Here is a 12,549-nt window from a genome sequence, read left to right on the forward strand (position 1 = left end):
ATCATTCAACCCACAAGTCCCTCCCACCCCATCATACTTTCACACCCTGTGAAGCCAGATTAGCATGCTTGTGACAACCATTAAATTGGGCTTGCACATTATTGTTACAAGGTCCCTACTGGGTGACATGGGATCTTACACTTTAGGTAGCAGTGGGTGTTAGAGCTGACACAGTTGGTGTTATGTCCTTCTCTTCCTACCAGTTTCACATAGGAGCTTTTATCAACATAGCTCTGCAATAGGCCTAGGAAAAAATGTATTTTCAATTACACCTTGAAAATTTAGAGTCTGTAGCTACAGATTTTCTTTTTTAGATTTCAGCCAAAGTGATCCAGCAAACACTGTTGAACAAAGTAAAATATCAGGACACTCGTATTCTAATCTAATATCATTCTAATCATCCAGTATACATTGTCAAGACTCAAAGCACAATTTTCTATTTGGGCACAAATGACGACAATGTTTTGGAAAACGATTCTACAACATTTTTATCACTAACACAGTTAGGCCAGTAGGGTGTCAGATTAAAAATTGTGTCTCTTGCCAGTGCTATGGGCAGACCAAAAAAAGGTAAGGGTTGCAATTTATAGATAGGGTCAGGTGACCAAAAACACAAACATTTTTTTCCTTACAACATTTCATGTTTCACTCAGGGATTACAGCATGCAAACTGTTGTCTCTTCAGCAGCAAAACCAACAGTTTTGCTATCAGCTTATAGAGATTTGACTGATTAAACTGTCAGAATCAGTTTGTTTTCTTCACCACATACCTGTACCCCCCCCCCCCCCCATCAAAACTAGATTGGCACTGTTCTATATTGCATGTAGATATATTTAAAACTTGTCATATGGTACACTGCATCTAATCACAAATAGGAAATTGTATGTTGTAGTTGTTGATTATAGACCCCAGTAATTGTTGATTATAGGTTCTGTTCATTGTTCTACACATGAAAGGAAGCTTGCTTTTCCTTCCAAGTATGTTCCCAAATTTACACAACATTGTGCAACTTCCTGGGCATAAGGTAACATGATCTCCACTGACTACAAGGAAGGATGGAAGTACAAGTATTTCTCAGTATAACCAGCTGCTGACTTTCAACCTGGCATCACATTTTGACAGGAAGAAGTTTGAAATGTGGTTGTTATCTTTTATGTGATGTGACATGTCAGGTTTCCTTGAGTCAGCAGGCACAGGGCACAAGGCCCAATTTATTGTATTTATTGTTCTTTGTCAGTGAGCAAATGATGAAAACTCCTATATCTGTTGTACATTACAATTTTGATTGAGTTTTTTTAATGATAAAAGTGAAATACTTGAAATGCTTAGAGGACTAAGTATAGAGTTTTCCTTTGCATGTTGTATATATGTATGATATAAGACACAATAGAGATGGTATTTGTCTATCTGTTACCATTAGTCTGTCTTTTGTCAGTGTTGTTTATATACCACTGTGGTTATGATAACCTGCTGGCCAGCCCCTATAATCATGTATGCCATGCTTGACAGTGAGTTTGAAATGTTGAGAAATCATCCATCTTTAACAATAGAACTAGGTTAATGTCTTGCAATGCGAAAACCTTTCTATCATTTGCAGAGCAAAAACTTTTGCCAGCTATATATTGTGGCTGTATGTCAAACTGGAAAGTATCAGAAGTCCCTCCGATGTCAACCAAGTTCAGAAGATACTGTTCTACGTTCAGATCACCTAATAATTTTGTGCTATGGTATGTAAAACAATGCTATATAACAATGCTATTTAAGTCAGACATTTGTGAGTTGGTGCATTTCTGTCAAATGTCAGGGGAGGTTTCATTGACCTGAAGTCATCTGCTTATCACAAGCTCAAGGTTCAAGATATGTGCAAAATACGGTCAGAGCTGACTTGATACATTCGTAGCTAAGCCTAAATGTCACACTCAGGGTCTAGAATCTGCCGAGTAACTAAATTATGAGTACTCAAGGTGCTTGAAATGCATAGATGTTAAACTTTGCATCCTGTACCTATGTAAAAAAGAGTTTTGCCCCTAGGGCATGTCTGCAGGTAGCTGTTGTTTCAGTTTTCTATTGACGTCAAGGATGCCTCCTTCGTGCAGGTATTGTTACATGGTTACCTGCAAGTGTCAGACAGTTCAACCCCTACTTTATGAATAGTCTGTAGGAGCTACATGCTCGCTGTGGAACAGAGTTCAAAGGTAAACAGGTGTGCTATTTGTACAGGGTCAAAGTCTAGGCGTCTATCGTCGTCTTTTCAGAATCATTAACCGTGACCCACAGCGTCATGCAGCAGACTGTCACCAGAAAGTGAAGTTAAGCACTAGTTTCCCCAGGCAATTCTAACCACTGTTGAGAAACCCTGTTTTGCTTTGATGGTTGCCATTGTTTGCTGTAAGGGGTGCTTGGCGTGGACACCTGATACCTTATCAAGGTGAGGCGAATATAGGTGTGTACAATAGGAATTTAGTGTTGTTTGCTTTCCTGTCTGTTGCCTACAGACAAGGGCTGAATTTAGGGATAAACGTGAACTTGAATTCTTTCACGGTGGACTAAGAAGCTTTAACTATCTAACTGAAAATGAAATACCTAGCCTGTTCATTTGAGTAGGTGTGGTTAGTACAGTGTAGGTACTAGTATTGTTGTAGGGGATCTCTTCATGTCTGAGTAGTACCCAAGGCCTTTGTGATGAAAGCTACTTGCTACAGCTTAGAACAATTCAGATTTGGTTCTGATAGTCAGTCAGATTACATGGGCCCTAGAATCAGTCAACCCTCATACCTGTACCTGAATAAGTGCCTTGTCCAAGCAAGGTGAACAGCAACTAGCTGAACCTGATACTGCATACCTGTACCCAGGTTCAGGGTCAGTGCCCTGTAAACAAAGTAGAATGCTTTAAAGCCTTGAAGGTATGGAGTTTTTTATTTTTTCATTTTCTTGCCCTTTCTTTCTTGGCCTTTCTTGTAAAAAGCTTTTGATGTTGATAAGTTTAGCTCGATCTACTCCCTACTTGATCTATTCCCAACGGGAAGGCTGATTGCAAAAAACAGATCAAAGGAAAAGGTCATGTTTTACCCACCAACCTCTGCTTGGAGAGTATTTCCTTCCACAGGTTGCAAATTGAAAGGGTTATACCTGCATTTGTACATATTGAAAAGCACTTCAGACCTATGACTACTGAAGTCACATGCAGTATGTGGATTTTGATATGCTAAGTGAATGATAGCTGTGTTTGTATTAGAGTTCACAGGAACCAGAGTAAACTATTCAGAATCACACATTACAGTACATCACAGTGTATTACCTCAGTTATCACCGGTATTCGATGGTAGGTTGGCTCAGCAATGCCTTAGCAGCTTGGTTTCAAACTGAACATAACATGTACAATTCCTACTTCTTACTGAACTGGGGAAATAGTCAATCTTTTTTGCATATTGTATGAGCAATGAAGAAGTCTTGTGCTAAATGTATTTTTTCTAAATGGATTTATTTGTTCTTACAGGGACCACTTGAGTGACAGTTGTACCTTAGCTGTAGTAGGATGACGTTAGTACAGCATAAGCAGGGACTGACATTCGACTTCGCAAGCAACAACATGGACCATGAGGTATGAAGAGAGGGAGGGAGTGGATATCAACTGTTATTCTTTGCCTCTTTTCTGCATTGCCTCTGTGAAACTGTACCTTTTTTCACCACATTTCTCACCACCAATTTCAAACATCATTCATAGCAATAACCTTACTGACACGTTTGAATGGACATTGAGTTGCCAAGTAAATACAGTTTAGCAAGTCCATTGCTACAATATTCATACATTTTTTGTTCACCATAAGACCTGAAAATTGGTTGACAATTGTGTGATTTATTGAATGCAGACTTGTATGGCAGTGTCATATGTAATTCATAGACCAATAGATCATTATTGGCAACATTGGAAGCCAGACTCAAAGAATTCAAATTACAAGTAATTTTTCTTCAAAAATTCTAAGCTGTTTACATTTTTGTCTGGAATCTCACGTCATAGTCTTTTTGCAAATTGCAGGTGGCTATTTGGAACACTGAAATACTTTCATTAAAGGTCAATAGTCCCATTAGTATGGGCATGTTTAAGCAATTATTAGATCCATTAGATATAACATATGATTATGTCCTCTTATGTGCAAATGTCCATCATATAAACTATTGGTTTTATAGTGTACATCATTAACAGCTCATATATGTACTTGCACAACTTTGTCTTTGCCACCTCTTACTCTTGTTCATTTTGCAAATTCAATCTGTTTTCTGCACCCCTCTAGATTTTACCAATGGAAGCAACAATTAAAAGAGTATATTCATGTGACTTCAGGCAAGATATAGCCCAACATGTTGCATGTCATTAAATCATAATTCAATTGTTTTGTGTACTATGAGAACTTTCAAACATTCTGAATGACACAGAAGAGCAGAAGAAAGTATGCTGACGAAGCACATTGGACTAGTATGCCAAATAATGAGCCATCAATACGGCTAACAGCATTTGCTATGACACCCTCCAAGCTGTTATAGAAAATTCACTATTGAATATGCTCTAGTGAGGGATATTGGAGGTAGGGGAGTGCAGAAGACCAGTACTGCAACTCAGTCGACTGTCGCTGCTCTTGTTTTTCTATTCTCTCCTGTTTCACAGATCTTCAAAGTTCCAGGGTAGCACATTGTAGCCAACGCTCTGTCTTCCCTCAAGCAGTAAGAAAGTAAGAAGACATGGCAGAGCGTCTTGTGGGAGCCCGGTGAACCACCATACATCTTAGAAGTGTTGCTAATCAAGATTCAAGACTTCGTTATTATATCTAATATACTGTAACAGTTGTTTAATAGCTGTTCGTTCTTCTGTTGTTTGTAGCTTTTGTTTTCTTTTGTTGTGTTGTGTTGTGCTAGTAGATTTCACTGGGCCTTTTCTTGGAGCTGTCTACATATAGAAGCCTAGTGAAAGACACTACACTCAGTTTCCTGTACTGTCTAGCTGCTAACTTGTCTGTCATCTCTCTATCCCTACCTTATACTCTACATTAGTAGTAACTGTTACAGTTTATATGTATTCTAAATGTCAACATTCTAACTGTCTCTCTGGAGCCTTATCCTACGAGTATACAAAATTTGGTGCCAAAACGGCAAAAGGCTTCTTCAGCTGGAAGAAGGTTAAGAATCAATTTGAAGGATTTGATCTTACACATTTCTACTTACAGTCAATGAACTTATTTATTTTTCCCAGTTTAGTTGGCAGTGTTGCTACTGTAATGAAAGTTTTTTAAGCAATGACTAATGCATTCTTCATTAAAAAACAATATCATAATTTTTGTACTTAAAACCAAAATGCTTTTTTTGTCATACACAATATAGATAAAGGAACATGTCACTCACTCAGTCCCATAGTTAGTAGTAGTTGTCAGGTCAGTCTGTCTGTAGACTGGGGCAGTCTGTCTGTCCTAGGAACATCCAGCTGACCGGAAAGAATCTAGATAGCTCCAAAGACTCTATAGAATTACATGTTCTATGATTGTCTTATGGAAATGTTGTGGATTATGTTGTGCAAGGTAACAATCAACAAAATGAGCTCAAATCATAATCTGCCAATATAACAAAATTTTGACAAGAAATTATAGTGTATTGCAGTGCTCATAGTGATAGATGGTGATGTTATCATTGCTATTGACAGCTTTCTCGTTAACTTACCGGTTCTGAGGTTTGGTTCCAAGTTTTTTAACATTGAAAGTTGCCATGAACTTGAAATAAAAGTACAACTAACTGTGTTATCTATTCCCAGGACCAGTCTAACCCGGCAGTTATTGTAGAACCCATCGAGAGGCCAGCTGTGGAGATAAAGGAAGAGGTGGAGTTTGTCTACATTGACTCAGTTGTAGAACATGAGGAAGAAGTTGTGAGTGACACAGGTAAGAGTTGCCGCTGTTGAAGTGCACCTATTCAGAAAAGAATGCTAACAGTAACACAGCACATATACTGATATAGTAACTGTATACAGACCCAAGAATGGCCGAAAATTTGGGGTTATAAGTCCCAATCAATTTTAGCGTTGGTTAGTTAAAGTTTAGTTTATCCATAATGTCATTTACTACTACAGATAAACTTTCATGCTAACATACCCAACAATGTTACTCAACAAGAGCTGCAGCAATAAGATATAAGAATCACACTTTTGCCTGCATATTATTCTCTGTTTAACTTTGCAGTTTCTTCAGTCATGTTAGATTTTTTGTTGCAAAATATTTTTCAATAAAGCTGATAGACATTTGAAAATCTCACTCTACAAGACCATTCTCAGCTGTAAAGGGGTGTAACAAGTTTGCAGGCCATTAAATTGTAGAATATTAATGAGTAGACTACCTACCAAGAGGAAAGGAGCTGAAGAAGAAGACTGTTACAGAAATACTACATACTTTATGTCCCGTTTACCCTTTCACATATCTTGATGCCCAGTGATGTAAGCTTTGTGAGTATAGCTACTGTAATGTTGACACTAGCATAAGAACCAAGTACAGCACATAATTCTCATGTTGAAAATTGCATCAGCATATTTTCGACTCAGTGACAAGCCATTTTGCTGACATTGACAATAAACATGTAAAATACAACACATATTATAGGCTGCAAAGAGAACTGTTAATGAACTCAACATCAGTTCTGCCCATCTTGTGATGTACCTTTCCTTATGGGCAATGATAATACATTTGTATGCTGTAACATGTTCCATTTAACAAGGCTGCACAGTGATACTGCGTAATATGTCACATCAAGGCTTGGTCACATTATGTGATCATAGAGAAGGTTGGCTCAGCCCTCTTGTGATGAAGTACAGTACTGCAACTTGGCTGGTCAGCTCTAAAAAGAGCTGCTACAAGCCATGCAAACAGAGAGCTTGACAAACACTTGATGAAGACTTTACAAAGAGTCTGCAGAGGTTGAACAGTAGATTTAGGCTATGTTGACTTGATTATATGGATGACATCAACTTTTGCCCATTTCTAGAAATAGAATAAAAAGTTTTTAACCACACTGTAAATCATACAAAGCAGCTGTAAAATGAGCATTTATATGCTGTAGATTTAAATTGCCGAAATGGATACTAATGTCATAGAAGGCCAAAGTAAATTCCAACATCAAAGAAGATGCAGAAGAACAAAAATGAAGATAAAAATCTATTTTTTTGTTATACTTCACTCAGTGCGTTAAGTCATTTGTCCAATCCTTCTGACTACTGATAGATTTCATACTGAATGCAACTCGTTTTTGCCAAACTTTTTTTTTTTCATTTGCACGCTCGCATCAGTTTTGAGGTTTCCAGATTATCTCATCCATATAATGAAATCAACATGGCCTTAGGCCACACCAATTTTATTTGTTGTTTTTCGGATTTTTTCAAAAAAAAATTAGGTCAGTCGGTAAAAAAAAAAACACTTTTCAAAAAGTCGAAGGTAGGAGAAATTGGACAGGATAACCTAAACTCAACATTTACAAAAATGTAAGGGGTCCCTGGTAGCAAAGTCCAAAGCTTGCTTTGCAACTTTTTTTTTTTTTCATTTGCACGCTCGCATCAGTTTTCATAAAAAATGTAAGGGGTCCCTGGTAGCAAGTCCAAAGCTTGAAGAAAAATTATAAATGTACCGTCCAAAATAGCCATGTACAGCCACTGGAATTTGAGGCCCATAGTTAATTTGAGAAAGGAGAGGCAGTGAAATTTTGTCAACACGAGGTGTGGCCATCAATTTCGAAAGTTTTTGTTTCTTTTTTTAAATCGGAAAAAATGGGTTCGGGAAATCCGAGAAACATTACAACAAATAAAATTGGTGTGGTCTTACCTGGAAATGATGCCACAGGGGACATTAGCAAGGCCAAGTTACTGAGCTCATTTGTGTATGTCATACTTCTTCATGTTAGATTCATATTTCATGAATGTTTTATGTGTTTCAAGTTGACTGGTTTATGTGCAGTCCAGCTGGCGGGCAATGAGTCCCAGTAAAAGCTTCATTTGTAGAATAGCCATTGGCGAAATAATGGCCAAGTAGTTTGATATTGACTCTTTGCTTTTAATATGCGATGTAGTGAAATGTACTACAATGTCATGTACATGCATTATAAGTTAGTTCATGCCTTTGCAATGCATCATGGGAGCTCCTGAACAAGATTTGCACTGAAAAAAAAAGAGCCATTTTCAGTGCAGGCAATAAAGTTCCAGTTGTTTTGTTGTTAAACATGATTGGATTGACCAGTTGAATTAATTTGATTAACTGATGTTCCTTGACCTGCTGCCCTACCCTGTATTAAACCCAATGTGGCATTGGTAGGCCAAACTTATATATGATTTTACTTGGGGTCTGTTCGGTTAATGACATTTATTTTGTACATGAAAAGACCACCAAATAAGGAGGCATTATATTGCTGTCTTCCAATTCTTCCCTCTGACAGAGATTGTTTTATGAAGACTTCCTGTCTTGAGGGATATGGTGGATATTTAGTTCAGTGCCCATAATATAAGTATAATTACTGGTTATAATGATTTGAATATTGGCATCTAAAACAAAGTCATTGTTTTCAAAGGCCTGTTTGGTGACAGGATAGATTTATGAATAATGATGATGATATTTTGAAGAAAAAAGTTCCTGTCAGTTTCTGCCAGTTCTTGTGAAAGATCCGGATCTAATGTTAGAGCCAGGAATTTCGAGATTTTGTATTTTTATTAAGATAATTTCCAATTGTATTCTTAGATCTTTGAACAACGTTATCATGAGGTTGGGAAGCTCTTGTAGAGAAAAATCTGATAACAACTTTAGACATGCATTCCTGGGAACTTTGACAGCTGCACAGCAGGGTTGGGTCTGAAAAAATTAGCTGTACTGTATACAGCATGGCTCCTTACCAACTTATTGCCCCAATCCAAGAATGTGTCAGGGTTCTTTTAAACTTGCAAGATATTAAAGCTTAAGGACGACTGCTGTGTTGGTGTTACTGTTAGATCAGATATTTGTAGACAAAAGGATTTTGATCGATGTACGTAAAACAATTGAAATTTGCGGTGTTGTTAATTAAAGTTTATGTGATATCAAAACAGCCTCATTACTCATAATTTGGGTACCTACTGGCTGGCAAAATACACCTGGTAATTATTATTATTATCATACTAAGGAGATGTCAGTATTTTGTAAAAACTGTGGAAAATAACCTCTTGATTTTCACTTGCATAGAATTTTAATGATGGTTTAAATTCAGGGCTACTTTCAGGCCTGGTCTAGTGGAGGCTTACTTGCTTGTAGAAGTTTCTTTGAATCAAAGTTCATTTATTTTGCCAAAACTGTATTTTCTGTTGTTTTTTTGTTATTTTTATTTTCGACTCTGTTTTATGAGAGGAAATTAGTTTAACTATGCTCAGGTCCAGCTACTGTACATACCCGCTGGAAGACAGCCAAGTTTTGATAAATTTTACCAGATGTGGACTACCTGGAGAGAAGTGTGGGCACCTACCTAAAACCCTAAGTTGGCTGCAACAAATCAGTGATAATGCGATTTTAAAATGCTGTCAGTTAGAAAATTCCTGTCGATGTGTTGCCTTCAACCTCTTTGATCGCTTTTGGCATGTTTTTGGTTTGAATTTCGCAACATAACAGGATTATATAGCATCTGTTTGCCGCTTTGTTGACCTTTTGCTCTGCAAGGGTTGTCCCTCATCGGCTTGTGCACAACAGACCGACCAGAAATATCCCTCCGCCCACGTGTAAAAATCTTTAACCTCGCGCAATTTTAGCTCCTAACGTGGCAGTTTTTATGTTGAAGTAACCAGACAAATTTTTTAATCTCTAATCAAAACTATTCTCTATATGAAAACTCAGAAAATGGCAACGATTTGCTGTTCAATCGTCTCTGCGGACTACAACCCGGAACTGGACCCCGTCGAGAATTTCTTTTGAGTCTTGTTGCGCTCTGCCATTGGCTACTACCACTGCGTGCGAATTGCATATAAAACATCGATTTTTGGAAGCCTCTTGACACATGAAGCATATTCAGCTATTACATCTTAACATTCTGTGTCAGAAATATCCATTTTTGGTGAAAATATCGGCAGTGTTTCCTAGTCTATGTAGAAATGGTACTTTTCTAAAGTTGTGTGTTGACCAATGACAGAGCAGGGCACATATTCGCCAGTATTTAGGAGCGTATGCAAATTATTTCCGGCTTTTCTCGTGCGGATGGATACACCCTTGAGAGTTGGCAGCGAAGATGGCGGTCCCCGTCCAGGAAGTGGCTAGCAAGAGTCTTGATCTGCTTCTGAAAGCCGGTAAAACAATTATTATTCCCAAATTGTAGTCAAAGACGGTAGATAGAGTCATCCCGGCGTGTTAGGGAGAGTTTCAGCGGGAACGACGGTGGTATGCCGCCGCAGTAGCCGTTCCCGCTCGCTAACCAGGAAGTGGGTCCGGTTGTGTTGACTTCGTGCGTGGCTCTACTCGCTTCCTGATTCTTTTCTACCGCCTGCTGTAAATATTTCGGTCATGGTCGTGCCAAAAATGTAGATGATGACTTCCAGATGTTCCCACAGCATAAATTTTTACAGTTTTTGTGAGCATTCCTTGTGTCTTTCGTGCCATATTTCGCTTAGATTGAACACGGAAGTGGTGCGTTTGTCCTCCGTGAGGATTTTTGGACACCGCCGAGTGGCGGGCTCTCTTACCTGCTATTGGCCCGCGTGTTGACGGATTTAGCTCGCAAAGAACCTCTTCCATAATCGATCTCCGCTTTCTTGTTGTCACATTGTGACGTTCTGTACCGGATAGAATTTCGTGTATACGTTTGGGAGTTGGAAATCCGTATGTTTAGTGTGTGTTTGTGAAATGTAGTGCCCTTTGTGGTGTGCCACCATGACCGTGGGGGTAACCAGGAAGTGAGGAGGCCCAGTGTGGTGGTCCCATGCGATCACAGTCTTAGGACACTGGCATATGGGAGGACTGTCCAAAACATAAATCATTGTCAAACCAGACCACTGAAAATTCAAAACCGAGAGAACGTCAATCATGGCTTGCTCTCACTGACCGTAGGCACCCATAATGCAGTGTTATCTGGTCAACAGAAGTAGCATTTCCAAGACCAAATTTTCAAAACAAACTCTTGGGCCACATGGCAGATAATGAAATCTATGCTGGTGTATTAGACCTAACATCATTCGTACCAGTTGATCCAAAAAGACATGGAAAAAAATTCAGCATAATATGTTGGAAAAAAAAGCATTGTGCTTATTTGTAGTAATTGTTTAATTAGTATTTAAGTATTTTAACTGTGTACTTGACTAATTTCTAGTTCAATTGAACTTCAAATATAAACTTGCATTGTTGTCAGTACTGTATGGAACTGTATGTGTTACTACAATACAGAGAGGCAAAGTCCTCTGCTAAATTCTGTGGCTTTTGTAATTAGTTTAAAAGGTGTAATGTTGTGGAATTCATTTTCAGACAGGAGCCTCTCCCTGCTTCTACACCTGGTAATATCAATCACAGTTGTAGATGGGTTCATGAATAATTAATCTGTTTCCTTGGAAATTTGTTTTACCTGGTAGAGTTTTTCCCTTTTCTTTGTGTGTATGCTGTTGTAAAAAAAAAAAAATAACAGAAAAGTGTTATAGTTGAGGTGGCCATTACCATAGTTGAACATTTTAGTGCAGAAGTTGTTTATCAATGTATGTTACATTTGAGTTGATGCACATACCGAATGCTTCAACTTTCAAGGCAAGGTCTGGAAATGGAATTTGGTATTCCTGCCAGCAGCTTAAATACATTTGTTGGGTACTATGCCAGGTATTGTGGGTTGGTGGTTTGGAGTTTGTTGGTCCAGGTTTAGTCTTCTCTTTTGTTTATTAGAAGTAGTAGTGACATCTAAATTGTTCTGCCTTTCACTTGTGTGCACTGAAAATATTCAATCTTACACTAACCTGGATGCAACATACTCTCCAAGCAGAAGTTGGTGAGGAACACTGTGACTTTTTACCACATGCTCCATTTTCTGTTTTCACATTGGTGGGGAGTGGAGACAGAAAATGGTTCATATGATAAAAAGGTGACAATTTTCCCCACCAACCTCTGCTTGGAGATAGGACACAACACACTTTGCTGGTTGCTGAGATGTGAGATTACCGTATCAGTGGGTAGGGATTAACTACACTGGCGTTAATTCAGTGACATCTCATTTAATTACTGCAGATAAATACGCCAGTTACCTTATAAATAAGGTGGCTGCTGCCCCCGCTCTGTATGTAGAATGATAGTGATACAATTACAGTGATGTAATTGTATTTGTAGCTTTGTGTGCGATACGTTTAGGTGCCAGGTTTATGGTCAGGAGTCAATGCAAGGAAAAAGACATAAAGCACTGGTCTGACAGGGAAGAAGCATTCAACGCTGCTACAAGTTGAGTACATGTATAAGAATACTTTGGAAATGACTACATGCTGTGTTCAATTTCAGATTAAGTAGTAGAAATGTTATAAATTTCTATAAGTACAAATGTTGGTAGCAAAT

The 12,549-nt window shown here is 38.3% G+C and overlaps 1 protein-coding gene across 5 annotated transcripts in view; it reads left to right on the forward strand.

Annotated features, from left to right (window-relative positions):
* LOC118420289 (ETS-related transcription factor Elf-2-like) overlaps window positions 1–12,549 on the forward strand; it is a 29,766-nt gene that overhangs the window by 3,394 nt on the left and 13,823 nt on the right. For 3 of the 5 annotated variants that reach the window (XM_035827017.1, XM_035827021.1, XM_035827018.1), the window contains exons 2-3: window positions 3,498–3,602; window positions 5,799–5,925. In XM_035827017.1, coding sequence (XP_035682910.1) covers window positions 3,537–3,602; window positions 5,799–5,925 — 193 coding nt within the window. In that variant the 5' untranslated portion in view covers window positions 3,498–3,536. Of the gene's footprint in view, window positions 1–2,408; window positions 2,430–3,497; window positions 3,603–5,798; window positions 5,926–10,131; window positions 10,320–12,549 lie in introns of those variants that run through there. The other 2 variants (XM_035827020.1, XM_035827022.1) reach the window with 2 other exon arrangements.

The sequence above is a fragment of the Branchiostoma floridae genome, chromosome 7 (genome assembly GCF_000003815.2).
Source record: "Branchiostoma floridae strain S238N-H82 chromosome 7, Bfl_VNyyK, whole genome shotgun sequence".
Classification (NCBI taxonomy): Eukaryota; Metazoa; Chordata; class Leptocardii; order Amphioxiformes; family Branchiostomatidae; genus Branchiostoma; species Branchiostoma floridae.